The 24,590-nt window shown below is 48.3% G+C and overlaps 1 protein-coding gene across 2 annotated transcripts in view; it reads right to left on the bottom strand.

Moving 5' to 3' along the window:
• Window positions 1–24,590, bottom strand: part of LOC124619142 (sphingosine-1-phosphate lyase) — a 74,691-nt gene that overhangs the window by 3,471 nt on the left and 46,630 nt on the right. For both annotated transcript variants that reach the window (XM_047145404.1, XM_047145405.1), the window contains exon 9: window positions 18,328–18,448. In XM_047145404.1, coding sequence (XP_047001360.1) covers window positions 18,328–18,448 — 121 coding nt within the window. The remainder of the gene's footprint in view (window positions 1–18,327; window positions 18,449–24,590) is intronic.

Genomic DNA, 24,590 nt, shown 5'->3' with positions numbered 1-24,590 from the left:
TCCTACACCATATTAGGCACCATAATGTGTTGCATTTTTGGTGTTTCCATATTTTTGTCCATCACTGGATGCTTGAATTGGGGGGGAAAAGAAACTTAAGAAATCATGTAAATGAACAGCATGTTGCCAGGTTTTTTGCTGAGAAGCATACAGTAGGTGTAAAACTGACTTGTTCCACATCACAGTGAGCAGTTGCAGTTATAATCTGTGAAATATGCAAATAACTTCCTTCAAACATCACATTTTACGATGGAAACAGTCTATATAATGAAATTTGTCATTTCATACCAGTTCCAATCATTGTTTTGTCTCTGATTTCAATGTCAAATTTAGAACACAATGCAATGGTAGAAGCCTAGCAGAATGAAGTAACAGCTCCAGATGTACATTAAATTAATAATATGGCCAATTTCAATTGTTACACAATCCTATTAATGTGCTCAAATTAATATGGCGTACTCTAAAAATGAAGTTATGAAGTAATATTTGTACATACAGTTTATATGTACAGAGGATCAAAGAACTGTCAATACTTGCTTGCATTACTTAAAAAACTATATTTTTTATTTTTCATTTTGTCCTGGCTGCCATAAAACACAACCAAGAATGTTCTTTAGTAAAATAAAGCAATTTTTTCTATTTACCTAAAGTAAATGCTGATCTTTATCATAATGATAGACTCACTTCAAATTAAACGTCTACACTACAGAATAACATATAATAACATTTATTGGGAAAACAGAATCATAAACATGTTCTTTTTAATTTTTGAGAATATACAAGTGCTGGTAGGGACAGCATATGAAGTGAGTGAGAAACGTAATGAGACTGGCAGCACTGCCAGAGATCTAGTTATGTAGACTGGTGTGTTCATCCCTTCCAGATGCTCAATCCGAGTTTCAGCTCTGTACAGCCATCACATGATTTTTGAGAGCACCATCAAGAAGCTGTGTTTTTGTTGTGTGTCACGAAAATGGAGCAGCAGAATTTAGAGCAATGTTACTCCATCACGTTTTGTGTTAAACTTGGGGAATATGCAAGTGTGACCTTTGGAAGGTTGTAACAGATCTATGGGCAACATTCCTTATCAACAGCACAAGTTTTTCACTGGCACAAATCATTTCTGAAAGTCTTGAGAACACGATGAAGATGAACCTCGCTCAGTGAGACCAACTTCAAAAACGATGAAAACGTAAAATGTATGCATGCTTTTGCGAGATCAGACTGATGTTTAACAATAAGGATGATGGGTGGCCTGTTAAACTTAAATGCTTTCATCATACATCAAATTTTTACCCAAGAATTGCAAGTGCAAAAGGTCTGTGCCAAAATGATGTCGAAAAGCTTCACAATTGAGCAGAAGGACAATCAAAGAAATATGTGCGTTGATCTTCATCAGATGACTGCCAATGACCACAAATAGTTCAGTAGGGACAGGTGATGAACCTTGGATTTTTGAGTATGACCCTGAGACAAAACGTTAGAGTGATGAGTGGCACAATGAGACATCTCCTTGACTGGAAGAAGCTCGAATGAGCACATTAAAGATCAAAACAATGCTGATCTGATTTTCTGACAGTAGGGGTATCATGCAAAAAGTCTGTGTGTGTGTGTGTGTGTGTGTGTGTGTGTGTGTGTGTGTGTATGTGTATGTGTGTGTGTGTGTGTGTGTGTCTGTGTCTGTGTGTCTGTGTGTGTGCGTAACTTACGGTCACTGCTCAGTGCCAAGGATATCAGCGCCCTTATATACATATATTTTATAAGAAATGAATGTGTATCAAATGTCTAAAATTTCTGTCACACAGTGAGAAGGAAACCTATAAAATCGCAGTCATTCACTCACTCCCACCTCACTCACTTTGATCCACACAATCACTCTACCTCACAGGCCTTAATACAATAGAAAAGGGTGAAAGGTTCTACACCTGGGATTAAAACAGAAATCAAACTACAGAAGAGCTAAAATGAAGGCATAGCGAAATACGACTGGCTGGCCATATACAATAAACATGGGTGAGCCAGTCATCCTGTTAACACCTTAAAAGCATCTCCCTACAATTTCTGGATAAAAGTTGGACACATCACAAAAATCTTGCAACTCTAATCACATTAGTTTCATTGTCACTTAAAACAGAGGGCAAATTTGCCACTGCCCTCTGGTCTGAAAATAAAACACAGTCTCCTATGTGGCACAGAGTTATCGGTACACCACAAGCACCACACACTGGAGGACCCTGTTGCCAGAGCAAGGAGCCATGCATCATAGGATTTTGGCCCATGCAAAGATGAGTAAGGAGGACCTCATTCCATTTTTGTTGCTGAAAGGAGGTACACCACAGCTGCATAGTGGGCTTTACTAGATGCAGCTTATCATCAGCCACTCGTCTTCTCACCGACACATGACTCTGTACCTCAACAGTAAGATGAGCATAGGCAACGCTGGCACACTGAAATAACTGAGGATCAAGACATGCCTCCTTGGCTGCTACCTTTGCTCTTTCATTCCCAACAATACCCACGTGCTCTGGCACCCAGTAGAAGAAAACCTCCTTCCCAGCCACCGTAGCCAGAGGAAGACATCCTGGATATCTCGAATTACCTTATCAGCTGGGTACAACCACTGCACACACTGAAGGGCATTCAGAGAGATGGAACAGACGAGGAATTTAGCAGGCACAGCACATCTCATCTGCGCTGGCTTCCTAAGGATTGCGGACAGCTCGGCATCAAATACAGTGAACTAGGGAGGCAACCGAATCTTGAGGAAGGAATCTGGGAAAAGAACAAAGCATCCAACAGAGTCCCCCCGTTTCCACCCATCCATAACGACAGCTGTGAGTTGTGGTGCTCAATTAAAATTTCATAAAATAACACATTAAAAACATATGCAGGAATCAGTCTCTCGTGTAATGCACCAAATCTAAAACTACCCTTGGCCTCTTCCATAATCAGAGCATCACATGGTTATTTGGGGTTGTACTGCTGCACACAGATCCCACATGGCCTTATTATTCTTGGATGATTGAAGAAAAGGCATTCCAGATGTGGATGAGAAACAGTATGATATGCAGGTGAATTTGGAGCTGCAAGGAACTTACGTGCCTGGTGCACCATGAGGAGTTGCTGTCAGATTGTAAGTGGCGGTTCACCAGCCTTGGCACAGAAACTCAGTAAGCGACTGGTCCTAGAAGCACTCGTGGTGAGCCTAATCCCCTCTTGGTGGACAGCGTCAGTGATCTTCACACAAGAAGGCCTCGCCAATCCATAAACTGAGCATTCACAGTCTACCCACAAACGCACAAAAGCTCTGTAAAACTGGAGCGGATGCATCCTGTCCACTGCCCAAGAGCTGTGGTTAAGGCACTTTATGATGTTCCATACCTTCAAGGTTCTGGCTTTCAGGTCTGACAGGTGTGGCAACCACAACAATTTTAAGTCAAAAATGAGGCCCAGAAACCTCACTGAGTCTCCAAAATGTAGAATGGTGTCCCTCATTTGCCAGGTAAATTAAAAATAAGATGAGAATGATTAAAATGAATACACACACACACACACACACACACACACACACACACACACACACACAGAAAACTGAACACACATCTTTGCAACCCACTCCTCTAACATGCGCACTGTAACTTGCAACTGATGGGTTGCTGTTGCAACTCTGGTGGCGGAACAGAAAACAGCAAAACTGTCCACGAATAAGTAGAATTTTACAAAACTCTGTACCATAGACGTGATACTGTTTATGGCTTTGGCAAAGATGGCAACGTTTAAAACACTGCCCTAAGAAACACCATTCTTCTGCTCAAAATAATCTGACAGCATGTCAGCAACTCGAGCCTAAAAACGTGCTTCGACAAGGCGGACCGTATGAAGATGGGGAGGAGGCCACAAAAGCCCCACTGATGGAGCTGTTCACAAATACTGTAGCTCCAAGTAGTGTGGTACGCCTTGCTGATGTCGAGGAATATAGCGAGACAGTGATGTTTATGTAGGAAAGTCTGCTGAATAGCTGCCTCTAGTAGGGTTAGGTTGTTGACAGTGGACCGAAATCTCGGGAATCCACACAGAGTGTGACTAAACAGCAGCCTGGTTTCTAACAACCAGACCAGATGATGGTTAACTATTCATTCCAGGGTCTTTCATACACAACTCGTAAAGGCGATGCTCTGGTATCTGCTGGGACAGGTGCAGTCCTTTCCTCATTTGAGGAGAGGTATCAGAATAGCCTCTCTCCATAAGTTGGGAAACTGGTCTGTCTTTTGTTGGTAGGGTTTAAGGGCGCTCAACTGCTGAGGTCATTAGCGCCCAGTCACTGGTGTTAGAGCACATGGAATTTGCTAAAACTCAAGGGGATGGGGGGACATCAGAAGGACCTGACAAAGATGTGGATAAAATAAGTAAAAAGGTTAAATGTCTTTGGACAAGCCAGTTAAAGTTATAAAACGCAGGATACGAGCAGCTGCTCGAGCGTCATCAGCTAAAACATCCGGTAAAGTAGACGGCAGGGACAGGATAACACGAAATTGACTAAATCGGGGACACGACAATAAAACATGGCGCACTGTTAATGCCTGACCACAAGGGCACTGCGGGGCTGGGTCACCGGAGAGCAGGTAGCGGTGGCTAAACCGGCAATGCCCAATCCGCAACCTGGTCAGAAGGACCTCCTCGCGCTGAGATGATCGGGAGGATGTTGTCCAAGCAGTTGGGAGCGGTTTTACTGCCCGGAGCTTGTTTCCTTGGAGGGATGACCAAGCATCCCACCACAACGACACAAGCCTCTTACATACATCCCCACGAACGTCAGATGACGGGACACAATGGGAGGCTGGCCGAGGCAGGAGGACTGCAGCCTTGGCTGCAGCATCCGCGGCCTCATTCCCAGGCACTCCTACATGTCCAGGAACCCACAGAAAGCTGACAGAACCACCATTATCAGCGAAAGAATGGAGGGACTGCTGTATCCGTTGAATCAAGGGATGGACCGGATAGGGAGCTACAAGGCTCTGAAGAGCACTGAGTGAGTCAGAGCAGAGTACATACGATGAATGGCGGTGGTGGCGGGCATACTGAACGGCCTGATGGAGAGCAAAAAGCTCGGCCGTAAAGCTGGAACATTGGTCAAGGAGCCGGTATTTAAAGGTGGCGGCCCCGACGACAAAGGCACAGCCGACACCGTCGTCAGTTTTGGAGCCATCGGTGTAAATAAAGGTGTGACCGGCAAGTCGAGCACGAAGTTCGACAAACCGTGAGCAATACACTGCAGCCGGAGTACCCTCCTCCAGGAGTGAGCTGAGGTCGAGATAAATAGGGACCGGAGCCTGGAGCCAAGGTGGTGTCGGGCTCTCACCCTCTCTGAAGGTGGTAGGGAGGGCAAAATCCAATTGTCGAAGCAGGCGACGGAAGCGGACTCCGGGGGGCAGCAGGGCAGACACATACAACCCGTACTGACGGTCGAGAGAATCGGCGAAGAAGGACTCGTAAGAGGGGTGGTCGGGCATAGACAACAGCCGGCAGGCATACCGACACAGCAGTACGTCGCGCCAGTAGGTCAATGGTAACTCGGCAGCTTCAGCATAAAGACTCTCGACAGGACTAGTGTAGAAGGCTCCGGTCGCAAGACGTATCCCCCGATGGTGGATGGAGTTGAGCTGGCGTAAGAGGGATGGCCGAGCGGACGAGTAGACGAAGCTCCCATAATCCAGCTTCGATCGGACTATGGACCGATACAAGCGAAGCAGGACAGTGCGATCCGCTCCCCAAGATGAACCGCTAAGAACTCTGAGGACATTAAGGGAACGTGTACAACGGGCCGCCAAATAAGAGACATGTGGAGACCAACACAGTTTCCTGTCCAACGTGAGCCCTAGAAACTTAGTTGTGTCCACGAATGGGAGAACAACGGGACCGAGATGTAAGGATGGCGGAAGGAACGCTTTATATCACCAAAAGTTGATACAAACCGTCTTCTCTTCAGAGAACCGGAAGCCATTTGCCACGCTCCATGAGTAGAGGCTGTCTAGACAACGCTGAAGGCAGCGCTCCAGGAGGCATGTTCTCTGGGCACTGCAGTAGATCGCGAAGTCATCGACGAAGAGAGAGCCCGAGACATTAGGTGGAATGCAATCCATAATTGGATTGATCGCGATGGCAAAAAGGGCTACACTCAAGATGGAGCCCTGAGGCACTCCGTTCTCCTGGAGGAAGACGTCGGACAATACGGAACCCACACGTACCCTAAACTTTCGATCCATTAAAAAGGAATCAATAAAAAGGGGCAGGCGACCGCGTAGGCCCCACCTGTGCATAGTGCGGAGGATACCTCCTCTCCAACAGGTATCATAAGCCTTCTCCAAGTCGAAGAACACGGCTACCGTTTGGCGCCTTCGCAAAAAGTTGTTCATGATGAATGTCGACAAGGTCACAAGGTGGTCAACAGCGGAGCGGCGGCGACGAAAGCCGCATTGGACATTAGTAAGTAGTCGTCGAGATTCAAGAATCCAGACTAACCGAGCATTAACCATGCGCTCCATCACCTTACAGACACAGCTTGTAAGAGAAATGGGGCGGTAACTAGAAGGAAGGTGTCTATCCTTCCCGGGTTTGGGTATAGGAACAACAACGGCGTCACGCCAACGCAGGGGGACTTGACCTTCGGTCCAGACGCGGTTGTAGGTACGAAGAAGGAAGCTTTTGCCCGCCGGAGAAAGGTGTGCCAGTATCTGAACGTGAATGGCATCTGGCCCCGGAGCAGAGGACCGGGACAGTGCAAGCGCACGTTCGAGTTCCCGCATAGTAAAGGGGGCATTATAAGTTTCCAGATTCAGCGAGTGGAAGGAAGGTCGCCGAGCCTCTTCTGCCTCTTTCCTGGGAAGGAAGGCAGGATGGTAATAGGCGGAGCTTGAAACCTCCGCGAAAAAGCGGCCAAAGGCATTGGAGACAGCCACAGGATCAACAAGGACCTCATTACCTGAGGTCAGGCCAGGTACTGAGGAGTGGGCCTTAATGCCCGACAGCCGGCGCAGGCTACCCCAAATGACGGAAGAGGGAGTAAAACTGTTAAAGGAGCTGGTGAAAGAGGCCCAACAAGCTTTTTTGCTGTCTTTGATGACTCTACGGCATTGCGCTCGGAGTCGTTTGTATTCAATACAATTCGCCAACGTAGGATGGCGGCGAAAGGTGCGTAAAGCACGTCGTCGAGCACGGATAGCGTCCCTACAAGCCTCGTTCCACCAGGGGACGGAAACACGACGTGAAGAAGAAGTAGTACGAGGAATGGAACGTTCGGCAGCATTGATTATAACAGCCGTGAGGTATTCGACCTGACTGTCACAGCTGGGAAAATCGTGGTCCGGAAAGGTCGGCAGGGAGGAGTAAAGTCCCCAGTCAGCTTTCAGTATGTTCCAGCTCGAAGGACGTGGGGATGGGGTGTGGTGCAGGAGACGAACGACACAGGGGAAGTGGTCGCTCGAATAGGTGTCCGAAAGGACATACCACTCGAACCGATGGGCAAGAGTGGTAGAACAGATCGAGAGGTCCAAGTGGGAGTAGGTATGAGTAGAGTCCGAGAGGAAAGTCGGGGCGCCGGTATTGAGGCAGACAAGATTGAGATGGTTGAAGACATCCGCCAAGAGTGAGCCTCTTGGACAGGATGCAGGAGAGCCCCAAAGGGGATGATGGGCATTGAAGTCGCCAAACAATAAGAACGGCGGGGGAAGCTGAACGATCAGGTGCATCATGTCAGCCCGACTAACAGCAGATGACGGTAGAGTGTAGATTGTACAAACTGAAAAAGTAAAAGCAGAAAGAGTAATGCGGACAGCTATTGCTTGGAGTGGGGTGGTCAATGGGATGGGATGGTAATAAACATCATCCCGAATGAGCAACTTGACCCCACCATGAGCTGGGATACCGTCCACAGGGGTGAGGTCATACCGCTCCGAGGTATAGTGGGTAAAGGCAATACGGTCAGTCGGGCGCAACTTGGTTTCCTGGAGACCAAGGACGAGCGGACAGTGCAGGCGGAGGAGCAGTTGTAATTCCTCCCGATTAGATCGAATACCTCTTATGTTCCAATGAAACAACGCCATCGCTAGTCAAAAGGTTGGGGGAACGAGACGGGGGAAGAGCTGGTCACCTCGACGGCCGCGGAGGGCCAAGTTGCGAGGGAACAACGCTACAACCGACGGGAGGCGGATCCGGTTCCATCGACTCGTCGCCAGCCGCGGCCGCTGTCCCTGGTTGTGTAGGAAGGGCCGCATCATTTGCCGACGAAAGGCCGGCGGAGCGCCTGGCAGCAGAGCGTCCCGGCGAAACTGAGGACGGCCGGGAGCAGCGACTCACGGATGGAGCGTCAGACGAAACGCGCCGGGGTGGAGAGGGGGATAGAGACTTCTTCTTGGAGGCCTTCTTGGAAGGCCGAGGAGGCACAGGGATGGTGGGCTGGACCTGACGAAGGTCCTCACGCGCGGGGTTCGTTTTGGAACGCTGGACCTCGGAAGCTGGGGTCCAGAACGTTTCCCCGATGGACGCCTGAGAAGGGGATCGCTTCTCAGGTGGCGTGGGGGGAGGTGGAGGAGGAGGAGGAAGGGTGGCCCCTGGGGAAGAGGGGGTGGGGGCCACGGGGGAGGAGGATTTGGGAGGCGGAGGCAGAGCCCCCTGATGGGCGGAGGAGGCGGAGGGGGGACAGGATAGGGGTGAGGATACCGCGGAAGGAGTGGACACAGCTGAGGCGAACGAAGTGGTCAATGACACGGGATGGAGGCGGTCGTACTTCTTCCGGGCCTCAGAATAAGAGAGGCGATCCAAAGTTTTGATTTCTTGTATCTTCTTCTCCTTCTGATATGCGGGGCAGTCTGAGGATCTAGGCGAGTGGACGCCAGGACAATTAACGCACCGAGGTGGTGGGGTGCATGTATGTTCCTCACGAAGAGGACGTCCACAATCGCCACAAAGGGGCTCAGCCTCACACCGTGATGACATGTGCCCAAAGCGCAAACACCTAAAACAGCGCATAGGAGGCGGGATGTAAGGTTGCACGTCACACCGGTAGCACATCACCTTTACCTTCTCCGGGAGAACGTCCCCCTCGAAGGCGAGGATAAAGGCCCCGGTGTCGATGCGACGGTCTTTGGGGCCGCGCTGGACTCGCCGGACGAAATGCACGCCTCGGCGCTCCAGGTTGGCCCTGAGCTCCTCATCAGATTGTAGCAGGAGGTCACGATGAAATATAACCCCCTGCGTCCTATTTAGTGCCAGATGTGGGACAATGGATACTGGGATGTCCCCTAGGCGGTCGCACGCCTGGAGCGCCGCCGACTGTGTGGTGGAGGTGGTCTTGAGAAGAACGGACCCTGAACGCATCTTGCTGAGAGCCTCGATTTCCCCGAAGACGTCCTCAATGTGCTGAACAAAGAACATGGGCTTGGAGGTGGCGAACGTCCCCCCATCGGTTCGAGAACAGACGAAATAGCGGGGGAAGTACTTCGCCCCAAGCCGGCGGGCCTGTCCCTCCTCCCATGGAGTGGCCAAGGGGGAAAGGGCAGGAGAACCAGAACTAGAAACGATACCTTTTCTTTTGAAAGACTCGGCCGCAGAGCGACCTGATACATGTTGACGTTTCATCTGCGAAACGTCCGCCCCGATACCACCCACTCTGACCAGGGGCTCTCCCCACGGGCGCCACCCAGCCGCAGCAAGGGCCACCTGGCAGGATGACCATTGCCGGGAGTCCTGATGCCCCAAGGAGACGGGCATCTACTCCTTGGCCGACGTGGGGAGGGTGCAGCTCAGGTATCGGCAGTATGATCCCTGTGTTGTCAGGGAGCTACAACCTAGAGGGTACATGACGACCCCACCACAACGGGCTGGCTACCGTGCTGGATTTCTGGTGCCATGGAAAGGCCATCATGATCGCTGGTGCAGATGGAGATGCACTATGGGCGTAACTTGGACAACCCATCACGCGTTGAGGCCCAATTTGAGGAATAGTGGGTATGGTTACAACGCCAGTGCAATGCTGAGTGCCAAGGTCTTAGTGCACTTAGGACCAGTGGTACACCATGTAAGGTGTCCTTCCCCAAAAGGCTCGTACTTCTGTAGAATTTTGAAAAATGGAGGTCAAACCCCAAGGGGGACCATCACATGGAAGGCCGAAATGGTTGAAACTCCTTTTAGTCGCCTCGTACGACAGGCAGGAATACCGCGGGCCTATTCTAATCCCCGGACCCGCAGGGGGACTGGTCTGCCTGACATATCAAATTGAAACATTCAAGGAGGATTTCCTTTGACACTGCTTGCAAACATCAAAGCATGCAGTACCGGATTTGATTGTGTCTGGTTTCAGTATCACGATTCTCAGACAGTACCGATTCCACCTACCACATGGAAAAAGGGCAGTTGTAAGGCATAGGTGGCATCTGAAGTCCAACTTGCCCCTCTCCGCAGTCGCGAAACACCGGTTCCTGGGTGGCATCTGCAGTAGTCACTGCAAAATGCTCTGTCATTGTCTGAGCGATGTCACTGGGCGTTGTTTGGAGACAAATTTGTTTCAGCACTGCAGCTATGAGTAAATCACTATGTTTACCAGAAATCCTGGATGGCTTCCCATACTTTTTTTAGAACAAAAGGAATGGTTCACGGAGTCCACGAATGCTTGCTATGACTGTATCTTGCTCTCCTTAATAACGCGCGGAGTGTTGGCCCTCATGGCCTGAAATGCTGTGAGGTTGTCTGCTGTTGGGCAATATTTAAACCTTTGAAGAGCCACAGGCTTGTCCCAAACCACTGAGCGGCAATCACCAGTCCACCAAAGAACAGGTTACTTCCAAAGATGACCAGAGCACTTTGGGGATCGATAAGTCAGCGGCATGATAGATCACTCGTGTGACAATGTCCACTAAGATAGCTCTGCTGACCATCCATTTCTGTGGCTTCTCTTGAAGTCAACCTCCATCCAGAAGGTAGATCCACAGTGGAAAAAGGTCACTGGAATGAAGGTCATTAGTTGCTTCCCACTGAGCTGAGTCTGCAAGGATGGGAGAGCAGAATGAGAGGTTTGTGGCTGAGGATGACCCAGTAGCAGCTAAGAAATGAGGATGCACAACTCCTGAGACATTAGGTTCCAAGACTCATCCCCCTGTCCCCCTGAGGCAAGTATAGCTCAAGTCCCATAACACATTATGAGCACTGAAATCACCCAGTAGAAGAAATGGGTGGGGAAGTTGTTCAATAAGCCCTGTGAGAGCCACAGAGTCTACTGCTTCCTGTGGAGGCAATTGCAGTGAGCAGATTCTGGTTGGTTGGTTGGTTTGGGGGATTAAAGGGACCAGACTGCTACGGTCATCGGTCCCTTTTTCCAAATACAAAGAACACCCACAGCGAATAAAAACGAGGAACAGAAGAGATCACAGACGATACAGAACAAGAAAAACTGAGACAAAGAAAAGACAAAACGAACTAAAACCACACAGAGTGTGACGGTGGTTGGCCGACCATAGAAATAAAAAAGGAAAAGCCAACCACTTAGAAACACATTAAAAAATCAGTTTAAAATCATAGGCCAAAGGCCAGAATCAACACAAAGCAATAAGATAAAACAGAAACACTCAGAGTAAATGATAAAATCCCCCTGCCCAAATAAAACGTAAAACTAAGTCAGCCATAGTGGAGTCGTCTGTTAAAAGGGCAGGGAGCGTAGCAGGCAGCGCAAATGTCTGCCTGACCACAGCTAAAAGGGGGCAGGCCATCAAAATGTGGGCCACTGTCAAAGCCGCCCCACAGCGACATAGAGGAGGGTTCTCCCGGCGCAGTAAATAACTGTGTGTCAGCCGGGAGTGGCCAATGCGGAGCCGGCAAAGAACTACTGAGTCCCTGCGAGTGGCTCGCAGGGATGACCGCCACACAGCCGTCGTCTCCTTGACAGCACAGAGTTTATTGCGCATTGTCAGTTCGCGCCATTCATCGTCCCATAGCGCCAAGATTTTGCGGCGGAAGACTGCCCGCAAATCAGTCTCTGGGAGGTCAACGTCCAGAGATGGCTTACTGGTGGCCTCTTTCGCCAGGCGGTCAACATGTTCGTTACCCGGGATACCGACATGACCGGGGGTCCACACAAAGACCACAGAGCGGCCGCAACGGGCAAGAGTATGCAGAGACTCTTGGATAGCCATCACCAGACGAGAACGAGGGAAACACTGGTCGAGAGCTCGTAAACCGCTCAGGGAATCGCTACAGATAACGAAGGACTCACCTGAGCAGGAGCGGATATACTCTAGGGCACGAAAGGTGGCGACCAGTTCAGCAGTGTAAACGCTGCAGCCATCCTGCAAGGAACGTTGTTCGGAACGGTCCCCTAGAGTGAGCGCATAGCCGACACGACCAGCAACCATCGAACCGTCAGTGTAAACAATACCAGAGCCCTGATACATGGCCAGGATGGAATAAAAGCGGCGGTGGAAGGCCTCTGGAGGGACTGAGTCCTTCGGGCCCTAGCCAAGTCGAGCCGAAGGCAAGGGCGACGAACACACCATGGGGGTGTATGCAAAGTAGCCCGGAAAGGAGATGGAACAGTGAAAACCTGAAGCCCAGAGAGAAGCTCTTTGACGCGGACTGCTATTGTACAACAAGACCGGGGCCGACGTTCAGGCAGACGGACGACCGATCGCGGGAACAGGAGACGATAGTTGGGATGCCCGGGCGAGCTTAGAACATGGGCAGCATAAGCGGCCAGCAAACGTTGGCGTCGGAACCGCAGGGGAGGTACACCTGCCTCCACTAGTACGCTGTCCACAGGGCTGGTGCGGAAAGCACCAGTGGCAAGGCGTATACCGCTGTGGTGAATTGGGTGCAGCACCCGTAACGCAGATGGGGATGCTGAGCCATAAGCCAGGCTCCCATAATCCAGACGGGACTGGATTAACGCCTGGTAGAGCCGCAACAGGGTAGAGCGGTCGGCGCCCCAGCGGGTGTGGCTCAAACATCTCAGAGCGTTTAGATGCCGCCAACACGTCTGTTTAAGCTGCCGGATATGAGGCAGCCAAGTCAACCGGGCATCAAAGACCACCCCCAAAAACCTGTGGGTCTCCACCACAGCAAGGAGTTCGTCGGCAAGATAAAGCCACGGCTCAGGATGGACTGTTCGGCGCCGGCAGAAATGCATAACGCGGGTCTTGGCTGCCGAAAACTGAAACCCATGCGCTACAGCCCAAGACTGCGCCTTACGGATAGCGCCCTGTAGCTGACTTTCAACAGCTGCAATGCCGGTAGAGCTGTAGTAAAGGCAGAAGTCGTCAGCATACAGGGAAGCGGAGACAGAATTTCCCACGGCCGCAGCAAGCCCGTTAATGGCTATTAAAAACAGACAGATACTTAAAACAGAGCCCTGCGGCACACCGTTCTCCTGGACGTGGGAGGAACTATACGAGGCCGCGACTTGCACGCGGAAGGTACGACACAACAGAAAATTGCGGATAAAAATCGGCAGAGGACCCCAAAGGCCCCATCCATGAAGCGTAGAAAGGATGTGATGACGCCATGTCGTATCGTACGCCTTCCGCATGTCGAAAAAGACAGCAACCAGGTGCTGACGGCGGGCAAAGGCAGTACGGATGGCCGACTCCAGGCTCACCAGATTGTCGGTGGCGGAGCGGCCTTTACGGAACCCACCCTGAGACGGAGCCAGAAGGCCCCGAGACTCCAGTACCCAATGCAAGCCCCAGCTCACCATCCGTTCAAGCAACTTGCATAAAACGTTGGTGAGGCTAATGGGACGGTAGCTGTCCACCTCCAGAGGGGTCTTTCCAGGTTTAAAAACGGGGATGACAATGCCGCCCCGCCATTGCGACGGAAACTCCCCCTCGACCCAAAGACGGTTGTAAAGATCGAGAAGCCGCTGCTGGCAGTCCACTGAAAGGTGTTTCAGCATCTGACAGTGGATGCCATCTGGCCCAGGAGCGGTATCAGGGCAAGCAGCTAGGGCACTGCGAAATTCCCACTCACTGAATGGAGCATTGTAAGATTCCGGGTGGTTGGTGCGAAACGAAAGGCTCCGACGTTCCATCCGCTCTTTAATGGAGCGGAAGGCCTGGGGGTAATTCGCAGAAGTGGAACTCATAGCAAAATGCTCTGCTAAGTGATTTGCAATGACGTCGGAGTCAGTACAAACGGCTCCATTCAGTGAGAGCGCAGGGACGCTGGCAGGGGTCCGATAGCCGTAGACGCGTCGAATCTTGGCCCAGACCTGCGAGGGAGTGACATGGAGGCCAATGGTGGACACATACCACTCCCAGCACTCCTTCTTGCCTTGGCGGATGAGGAGGCGGGCCCGCGCACGCAGCCGTTTGAAGGCGATAAGGTGGGCTGAGGAGGGATGTCGCTTGTGACGCTGGAGCGCCCGCCGGCGATCTTTAATCGCTTCAGCGATCTCAGGGGACCACCAAGGCACAGCCTTCCGCCGAGGGGACCCAGAAGAACAGGGAATGGCAGATGCAGCAGCAGTAACGATGCTGGTGGTGACCGATTGAACCACCGCATCAATGTCATCAGTAGAGAGAGGCTCAAAAGCGGCAGTGGAGGAGAACAAATCCCAGTCAGCCTTATTCATAGCCCATCTGCTAGGGCGCCCAGAAGAGTGACGCTGTGGTAGTTACAAAAAGAGCGGAAAGTGGTCACTACCACACAAGTCGTCATGCACACTCCATTGGACAGACGGTAAGAGGCTATGGCTACAGATGGAAAGGTCAATGGCGGAGTAGGTGCCATGCGCCACACTGAAGTGTGTGAAGGCACCATCATTTAACAGCGAGAGATCGAGCTGCGACAATAAATGCTCAACGATGGCGCCTCAACCTGTGGCCACTGACCCACCCCACAGAGGGTTATGGGCGTTGAAGTCGCCCAATAGCAAGAAAGGTGGCGGCAATTGGGCGACCAGTGCAGCCAGGACATGCTGCGAGACATCACCATCCAGTGGAATGTAAAGACTGCAGACGGTAACAGCCTGTGGCGTCCACACGCGTACAGCGACAGCCTCTAAAGGCGTCTGGAGAGGGACAGACTCGCTGTGCAGAGTGTGAAGGACATATATGCAGACGCCACCAGACACCCTTTCATAAGCTGCTCGGTTCTTATAATAACCCCGATAGCCACGGAGGGCGGGGGTTCGCATTGCGGAAACCAAGTTTCCTGCAGAGCAATGCAAAGGAAAGGATGAAGGCTTATAAGCTGGTGGAGCTCAGCTAGATGGTGGAAGAAACCGCTGCAGTTCCACTGGTGGATGGTATTGTCCACGGCGGAGAAAGGCGTGACGGGACTGAGAAGGCAGATTACGCCGCTGGGCCACCTGCTGCCTCCGATTGAGCACCCGTGCTAGTGCTATCCATGGCGTCTGAGGGACCGGCGAGATCGAGGTCCTCAGCGGACGCCAGGATCTCCACCTCGTCCTCAGACGCAGAGCTGGAAGGTGGCGGTGGGGTGGCTGCCACCGCAAGTTCCTTGGGCTTAGAGCTCTTCTTCTTTGATTTCTCACGCTGCTCCTTGGGTTTAACTGGCTGGGAGGGCTTCACCGATTCAGTCTCCGGGACTGAGGAGGATCGTGAAGCCCGTTGACCAGCTGATTGCGGGCACTTATGCCACTGTCGGTTGTCAGCCTTCCCACTGGTGGAAACCTGGGAAGGGAGGGACCCGAGGGACCCCTTGCGAGCGTGAGAAGCCGAAGAAGTTGGACACTTCTCCGGCTTAGAAGCAGGGACGGATGTCCCTGATGGGGGGGATGGTGTTGCCCCTGAGGTAGGTGGCGCAGGAGCAACCCGGTGGGTAGAGCCCCCCACTGGCAAGGGGGCAGGAGGAGTTGTACCACTCAGCGATCCGGCCGGAAGTCGCGAAACTGATGGGGCGAGCACAGGTGTTGTAGCAGCGGCGTAGGATGATGTCATTCTCACGGGATGTAATCGGTCGTATTTCCTTTTGGCCTCAGTATAAGTCAGTCGGTCCAGGGTCTTATATTCCATGATTTTGCGTTCTTTCTGGAAGATTCTGCAGTCTGGCGAGCAAGGTGAATGGTGCTCCCCGCAGTTGACACAGATGGGAGGCGGGGCACATGGAGTATCGGGATGAGACGGGCGTCCGCAATCTCGACATGTGAGGCTGGAAGTGCAGCGGGAAGACATATGGCCGAACTTCCAGCACTTGAAGCACCGCATCGGGGGAGGAATATAGGGCCTGACGTCACATTGGTAGACCATCACCTTGACCTTTTCCGGTAACGTATCACCCTCGAAGGCCAAGATGAAGGCACCGGTAGCTATCTGATTTTCCTTCGGACCCCGATGAACGCGCCGGACAAAATGTACACCTCTGCGCTCTAAGTTGGCGCGCAGCTCGTCATCAGACTGCAAAAGAAGGTCCTTATGGTAAATAACTCCCTGGACCATATTTAAACTCTTATGCGGTGTGATCGTAACAGCAACATCCCCCAACTTGTCACAAGCAAGTAACCGTCGTGACTGGGCCGAGGATGCCATTTGGATCAGGACCGATCCAGAGCGCATTTTTGACAAGCCCTCCACCTCCCCAAACTTGTCCTCTAAGTGCTCGACGAAGAACTGAGGCTTTGTGGAGAGAAAAGACTCCCCATCAGCTCTCGTACAAACTAAGAATCGGGGTGAATAATTGCTACTGCCATCCTGAGATTTACGTTCCTCCCACGGCGTGGCCAGAGAGGGGAATGTTTTCGGATTGTACTTTTCAGCATTAAATTGAGCCCGAGAACGCTTAGAGACTGCTGGCGGCTGGCCACCAGTGAGAGATGATGTACCACGCTTCATTGCGGGTCATCCGTCCTGATGCCACCTACTCCGACCAAGGGCCCTCCCCACGGGCGCCACCCAGCCGCAGCAATAGCCACCTGGCAGGACAGCCATTGCCGGGAGTCCTGATGCCCCAAGGAGATGGGCATCTACTCCTTGGCATACGTGGGGAGTTAACGGCGCAGGCATCAGTAGAGCGATCCCTGTGTTGTCAGGGGGCTACAACCAAGAGGGTACATGGCGGCCCCACCACAACGGGCTGGCTACCGTGCTGGATCTTAGGTGCAAAACTGTCCAAGGTCGTCGTCGCAGTTAAAAGAAACACTGCAGATTGCAGCGTGGGAATCGCACCCAGGGACGGATCCTCGCCCAAGAGATGGAAAACGAGCGGGACCCCAGTGCAACGACGAAAAAGCCGCCTAAAGGTCTCAACGCACGACGGATACAGTGCACCATGTAAGGCACCCTTCCCCAATTGGCTCGCTCTTCGGAATAATTTAGAAAGATGGAGGTCAAACCCGAGAGGGGACCATCACATAAGGCCAAAACATTTGAGACTCCTTTTAGTCGCCTCGTACGACAGGCAGGAATACCGCGGGCCTATTCTTATCCTCGAACCCGCAGGGGGGGAGCAGATTCTGCCCCACACAAACAGTAACAGTTATTGCTTGTAAGTCAGTAACCAAGGAGAAAGCAGAGAAGTGGTGTGTGTTACTGACAAATACAGTGACCCCTCCCTTGGCTCTATCCCCACTCAGGTCATCCTTACGGTGAATGGTATAGCCCCATAGCACAGGGACATCAGTGGCTTTAAAATGTGTTTCTTGTAAGCACAACCAAGGGACGTACCTGTGCAAGCAGTTTCAGTTCCTCCACATGTGTCCTGAACCCATTAATGTTCCACTGTAGGATGGGAGCCATCTATCACATTGGTACCACTTTCATCCTAACTTTCCACAAGGGAGGGGAGCCTGCAATGGGTGGAGACTCAGTCTGCGGGTGACATAAACGCCCATCTGACATCAAGGTCCACCACCTCTGAAGAAAGTTGAAAGACATGTCTGAGAGGATGACGTTGATACTGTCATACCGTGTACTTCCTGTCTCTTGTCATGGCCAATTCTTCACCTTTGACCTTGATTTTCTTGTCTGAGTAGGTTTTGATGCTATAACTGCTGATACAGCAGTGGCAGTGCTGGACTGTGGACCAGATGGAATCTTTGGAGGGGCAGGGAGTTTCGCAACAACAAATCAGTTCATTACTTTTCTCACACACCTCATATACCTCAACACAAGAATTTTATTTAGTGGCATACTCTTAAGTGGAATGGAAGTAACCAGCAATCTGAAGTCACATGTTGTGTGATTTTGAACATCTCCTTCAAAAGCAGACTCGTACAAAAACTCAAGACTTTTACTATAGACACTGATAAATAACTGTTTCTCGTATTTTAAGTCCTCTAAAATACACACACCTCATGACAAAAATTTTCATTTATCAGTAAGAACTTACCTTTCCCCCAACTTCTTTAACAGGTTCTTTCAGGATTTTTTCTAGTTCTTCCTGAATGTCTGACAAGAATCGCTCAGCAACTCCCTCGGCAGTATGCATGTACGTTACACAGAGATGCATTCTGGAAAAATTGGAAAACACGAGTTAATGAACTATTTTGAGCAATTTAAAGAATGCAGCTTAAAATTATGAAAAAGAACAGTCAATGTTAGTGTATTTTTCATTGCATTTTCAGAATTTCCATCTTGTTTTTGTAAATGGAGCAGATACGAAAACCTTAAAAAATCTCTCCTGAGCTCGGGTTTTTATAAACTTCTATTCCTATTTTTTCCCACCCTGAAAACTACTTTCTTCTTTAGTACTAATATTTGCGACACATATGTGCATATTTGTTAAGAACATACTGTTTTAGTGACATTTATTGGTAAGTACTAATACTTTCTCAGTAAATGATAGATAATATTCACAATATAGAGGGGCTGTTGAGTTGCAGACAGGCACAACAAGAAGAATGCTTAACAAGTAAGCTTTCAGCCAAACGGCCTTTGTTAGACAACACACGCACACACACAAATGCAACTCACATGCACATGACCACAGTCTCTGGCTGCCAAGGCGAGACAGCGAGCAGCAGCACATGATAGGAGAAGCAAACTGGATGGTGGGGGGAAGGAGGAGGCTGGAATGGAGAGGGGGAGGGACAGCAGGGTAGAGGTGGGCAGTTGTAAAGTGTTGTTTGTGGGAGCATACAGGGACGAGGTGGGGAGAGGGTACAGCAGCTAGGTACAGTCGGGAGGTTAGACAGGTGGCAGGATGGAGGGGGGGGGGGGGGGGGGGGGGGAGTAAAAAGACTGTGGATGTGTTGGTGGAGTAGAGGTCTGTGTAGTGCTTGAATGCAAACAAGGAAGGGAATAGGTGGGTAAAGGACAATGACTAATGAAACTTGAGGCCTGGAGGGTTACAGGAAGATAGGACATATCGTAGGGAGATTTCCCACAGGTGCAGTTCAGAAAACTGGTGTTGGTGGGAAGGACCCAGATGGCATAGGCTGTGAAGCAGTCACTGAAATGAAGAATGTCGTGTTCAGCAGCACGCTCAACTACTAGGTGGTCAAGTTGTTTCTTGGTGACAGTTTGTCAGTGGTCATTCATGCGGACAGACAGCTTGTTGGTTGTCATGCCCACGTAGAACGCAGCACAGTGGTTGCAGCTAAGCTTGCAGATCACGTGACTGTTTTCACAGGTAGCCCTGCCTTTGATGGGATGAGTGATGTTTGTGAGTGGAGTCGATAGGTGGTGGGAGGGTGTATATAGGACAGGTCTTGCATCAAGATCTATTACAGGGATATGAGCCATGAGGCAAGGGGTTGGGAGCAGGGTTGTGTAGGGATAGACAAGGATACTGTGTAGGTTTGGTGAGCGGCCGAATACCACTGTAGGAGGGGGTGGGAAGGATAGTGGGTATGACATTCCTCATTTTAGGGTACAACGAGAGGTAATCAAAACATTGGCAAAGAATGTGATTCTGTTGCTGTTGCTGTTGCTGTTGTTGGTGAAAATGTGATTCTGTTGCTCCTGGCCTGTATGGTACTGAGTCATGAGGGAAATGCTCCTCTGTGACTGAACGTGGGACTTTGGGAGATGGTGGATGACTGCAGAGATGGTCAGTATTCCACCCCTACTTTCCATTGTTTAATGATAGATAATCTGTTTGTAATTTTGTGTGTTCCCTAACGCTTTCAGCTCTTTCTTCTACTGAGTTCAATTTTCAGTTTTCATAAAACTGTTCCCAATTCACTGTCACATAACATTGCAAAATGAGTTGAACAATGTGTTCTACACCTATATCTTCAAGCTGCCGAAATGGTTTCCTAGGGTCATTATTGGTGTTCTACACCTATATCTTCAAGCTATCAAAATGGTTTCCTAGGGTCATTATTGGTCAATTGGCACAATGTGATAAACATCCCATGTGTGCTGGTTGTTACATTTGACATTAAATTTTCAATAATCTCAGAAAAAAACAATTGTATGCAATTCAACCCAATATCTTCACATACAATGCTGCTGTGTTGTTAATGGGCACACCTCAGCAACACTGATAAGAGGATGCCATAGTCAAGCTTTTAGCAAAGCTATAAAAGTACACTAGACTGGATACCTGTAGATGTTGATACCACTGTACCTTGTCCAAATTCACTGAAGGACAAATTCACAACTGACGAGATTGCTACCTTGGAAAAAAATTTCACGACTGAAAGAGACATAAACTTTCTGCCAACCAAAACAGAAAACCTAAATTTCGAATGCATTTATACTCTGTAATTTGTTATCATATTTATGAATAGTTGTTGCACCATGTGTACTATCAAAAACCACATGTCTTCCTTGATATTTGTGAATTCATTATTCATGGAAATGATGTTCATCAAATTCATTTTACTGGCCACTGTTTAGTGTATATGAACAAATGAGGCACTGATTTGTGGTTAAAAAGGACGTAAAACATTTCCACAAAGAAGCAAGGTCAAATTGGAAAATCAGGTTACTATTAAGAAGCAGAAAAGGATGCCAAAATGCTTTGTGATTCTATGGGGTTGGAGAAAATAAATGTTGTCAAAAAGCTGAACTCAATCATGGCAGAACTAATTGAGATAAACTTCATATAAACTCAATTCTGTTTTGCAAAGGATTGTATTTCATTGCATATGTGATGATTTGCCGCATAGAGAACTGAGCAATATACAGATGCAAGCACACTTGCGGATTTGGGACTGAGAGAGAAGGGGCATGGTCATTCAACACAAGCTTGGCAGGGCCCAGATATCAAAAGCAGGAAGGTAGCTAGCTTTCCACTCGGCCTGCAGACAACAGTATTCGTCACCTGTCTGTCAAGACAACAGGACAGTAAGTAGCAGAGTTTCACTGGAAACACATGGTGTGTCGTTCTTTGTGCTTGCTGTGAAAGCATGCTGTTGCCTAAAGGACAATTTAATACCATACTCACAATATCAAGTGCATGATGCATCATAGTTATGTAAGCATTACGCATACTGGATTAAAAGTTTTACTGTGATGAAACAGATGATCCTAAGCGGCATCTCATACCACAATTAGCTTAGGCATTACTATCATAAATTACGACAGTCAATAACTACTGTATTAACTGTGCAGAGCTTAATAAAGACTCCAAAGAAGGATAATACACTGTAGAATAATGACTTAGAACCAAGAGTAGGGACTTAATATTTATTTTTGTGTTATTAGAGCTTTTCCATATTATGCCAGTAACAACAGTAAAAATTATTGTTAAGGTTATTAGAAGTAACAAAACCAATGCAGCACGATGAAGTACATAAAGATGAGTCAATTAATGTGCCACAATCCACATAGCAGTCTTACACTGTTTGCACATGATGCTGTCATTTACTGTCTTATAAAGTCATCACATGATCAAAACAAATTGTCAAATGATTTAGACAAGATACATGTATGCTCCAAAAAGTAGCAACTGACTCTACATAATGAAAACTGTGAAGTCATCCACATGAGTACCAAAAGAAATACACTAAATTTCAGTTAGACAATATATCTCACAAATACAAAGTCTGTAAATTCAACTAAGAAATTTTATTTTCAACTAAATACTTAGAAATTACAATTATGAATAATTTAAGTTGGAGCGATCACATAAATAATGTTGTCAAGAAAGCAAACCAAAGACTGTGATCTGTTGGCGGAACCCAGACACCTGACAAAATGCAACAGGGCTACTAAAGAGGCTCTTACACTACACTTGCACGTTCTCTTCTGCTGTGCAGTGTGGGATCCGTGTCAGAAACAACCAACGGAGGACATTGAAAATGTTCAAAGAAGGGCAGCTCCTTTTGCACTGTTGCAAAATAAGGGAGAGAGTGCCACAGATATGGAATTGGGGGTAGCAATCATTAAAACAAAAGCGTTTTTTGTTGCGGCAGGATCTTCTCATGAACTTTCAATTCCCAACTTTCTCTTCAAAGTGAAGAGAAATCAGAGCTTGCACAAAAAGACTAAAGTGTTTCTTTTTCCCCCCACACTGTTCAAGGGGGAATGGTAGCAAAACAGCTTGAAGGTGGTCCACTGAACCTGTTGCTAGGCACTTAATTGTGAATTGCACAATAATCAAGTAAATGTAGATGTTGGTAATTTGATACCTCACAAACTCTCATCAAAACATGTACATGAACTACCCACACACATGTCGAGCCTGGTGGCTGAATGGAAAGTACAGTCCAGAAACCGAGAGGTCGCAGGATCTAGTCTTAGTCAGACTACAGATTTTCCAGTCTTCATTTTAACCTAGCCTTCACCTCTCAAAAATGTGAGGAGTCATCAGAAAAAACACATGGTTCAGATTACACATTAAACTGTAGGTCCTCTTTCCCCAGTTCAATAACTGGGGTAGGTTAAGGACATGTGAGTTGCCATAGAAAGACTTGCACCAGGCCACTGAGTCACACACAATAATAATAATAATAATAATAATAATAATACAGCAATGGAAAGGATAGTTGCTACTTACCATATAGTGGAGATGCTGAGTCACAGAAAGGCACAACAAAAAGACTGTTGGAAAGTAATCTCCTGGCCAACAAGGCCTTTGTCAAAAACAGAAACACATGGGCACACTGAATGTGTGTGTATGTTTCTATTTTTGACAAAGGCCTTGTTGGCTGGAAGCTAACTTTCCGACAGTCTTTTTGTTGTACCTTTCTGCGACTCAGCATCTCTGCTATATGGTGAGTAGCAGCTACTGTTGTCGTCATACCGTCACATTCCAGCCGGGATTTTCCATTGTTTGATAATAATAATAATACAATTAGTGGCAAAAGTTGCCCACTTCAGATATCTGGGAGAGATAATCCAACCATCAGGATTGAGCTCAATAGCCAATAAAGATACAATCTCCAGATTACAAAAAGCATATAAACTCACTTGGAATCACTATAATAAGAAAACTATTTCTGTCAATGCGGAACTAAGGCATTACAACACAGTAGTCCTACCAGAAGCACTTTATGCTGCAGAAACTACAGTCATTCATGGTCATACTAAGATCAGAGAGATTGGAAAGCAGGAAAGAAAATTCTGAGGAAAATATGTGGACCAGTGTTTTGGGAAGGAATTTGGATGAAGAGGTCAACTAATGAGATTTACAAAGACATACAAACAATAACAGACACTATTAGAAAGAGAAGGATGAAATTTTATGGACATCTCAGCAGGGTGAATAAAAGCAGGCTCACAAGACAAATCTTTCAGATGGTAAACAAGAGCAAAAACAAGACAAAGTGGATCACTGAAGCAGAAGAAGACATTAAAGAACTGGGGATCACACAAGACAACATAAACAATAGAGGAAAGTTTAGAAACATCATACAGACACACACAATTAAACAAGAACATACAGAGAACAGAACGGGAAAAAGATGCTCGGAAGAACGCAAGAGAGAAAACAGTAAACGTATGAAGAGAATTTGGGGACATCGAAGAAAGAAGAAGAAACCATGACTACTCAAGTTCAATCGCTCTCTCAAAAGGGAATAATCGAAAATAATAATAATGTATGTGTGGATGGATATGTGCGTGAGTGCGAGTGTATACCTGTCCTTTTTTCCCCCTAAGGTAAGTCTTTCCGCTCCCGGGATTGGAATGACTCCTTACCCTCTCCCTTAAAACCCACTTCCTTTCGTCTTCCCCTCTCCTTCCCTCTTTCCTGATGAGGCAACAGTTTGTTGCGAAACCTTGAATTTTGTGTGTATGTTTGTGTTTGTTTGTGTGTCTATCGACCTGCCAGCGCTTTCGTTCGGTAAGTCACCTCATCTCTGTTTTTATATATAATTTTTCCCACGTGGAATGTTTCCCTCTATTATATTAATAATAATACAGTTATTATTATTATTATTATTATTATTGTTATTAATGATTTCTTATAGATCTTTTCCCTTCCCCTCCCCCTCCTACCATCCCTTGAAAGTAATATTATATCCACAGTACACAATATGGGTCAATCTCCAAGTACGTCATCACCATGAAGGCAACTGAGGACAGGTTGGATTAATGCTTTGCATCGAGACACTGCCTGCAAGGCCTACTACAGCAAAGTTGCTTTCTAGTGACCATTCAAAATGAGAAAAGGTAAAACTCTTTCTGATGGAAGTTGTTTGACATCATGACATTGTCTTCTATCATAATTCCCCATTATTTAAAAGGGAGACCATGTAA

Source organism: Schistocerca americana, chromosome 1, assembly GCF_021461395.2.
Source record: "Schistocerca americana isolate TAMUIC-IGC-003095 chromosome 1, iqSchAmer2.1, whole genome shotgun sequence".
NCBI lineage: Eukaryota > Metazoa > Arthropoda > Insecta > Orthoptera > Acrididae > Schistocerca > Schistocerca americana.
Note: the sequence above shows the minus strand (reverse complement) of the source record. Positions and strands in the feature narration are given on the sequence as shown.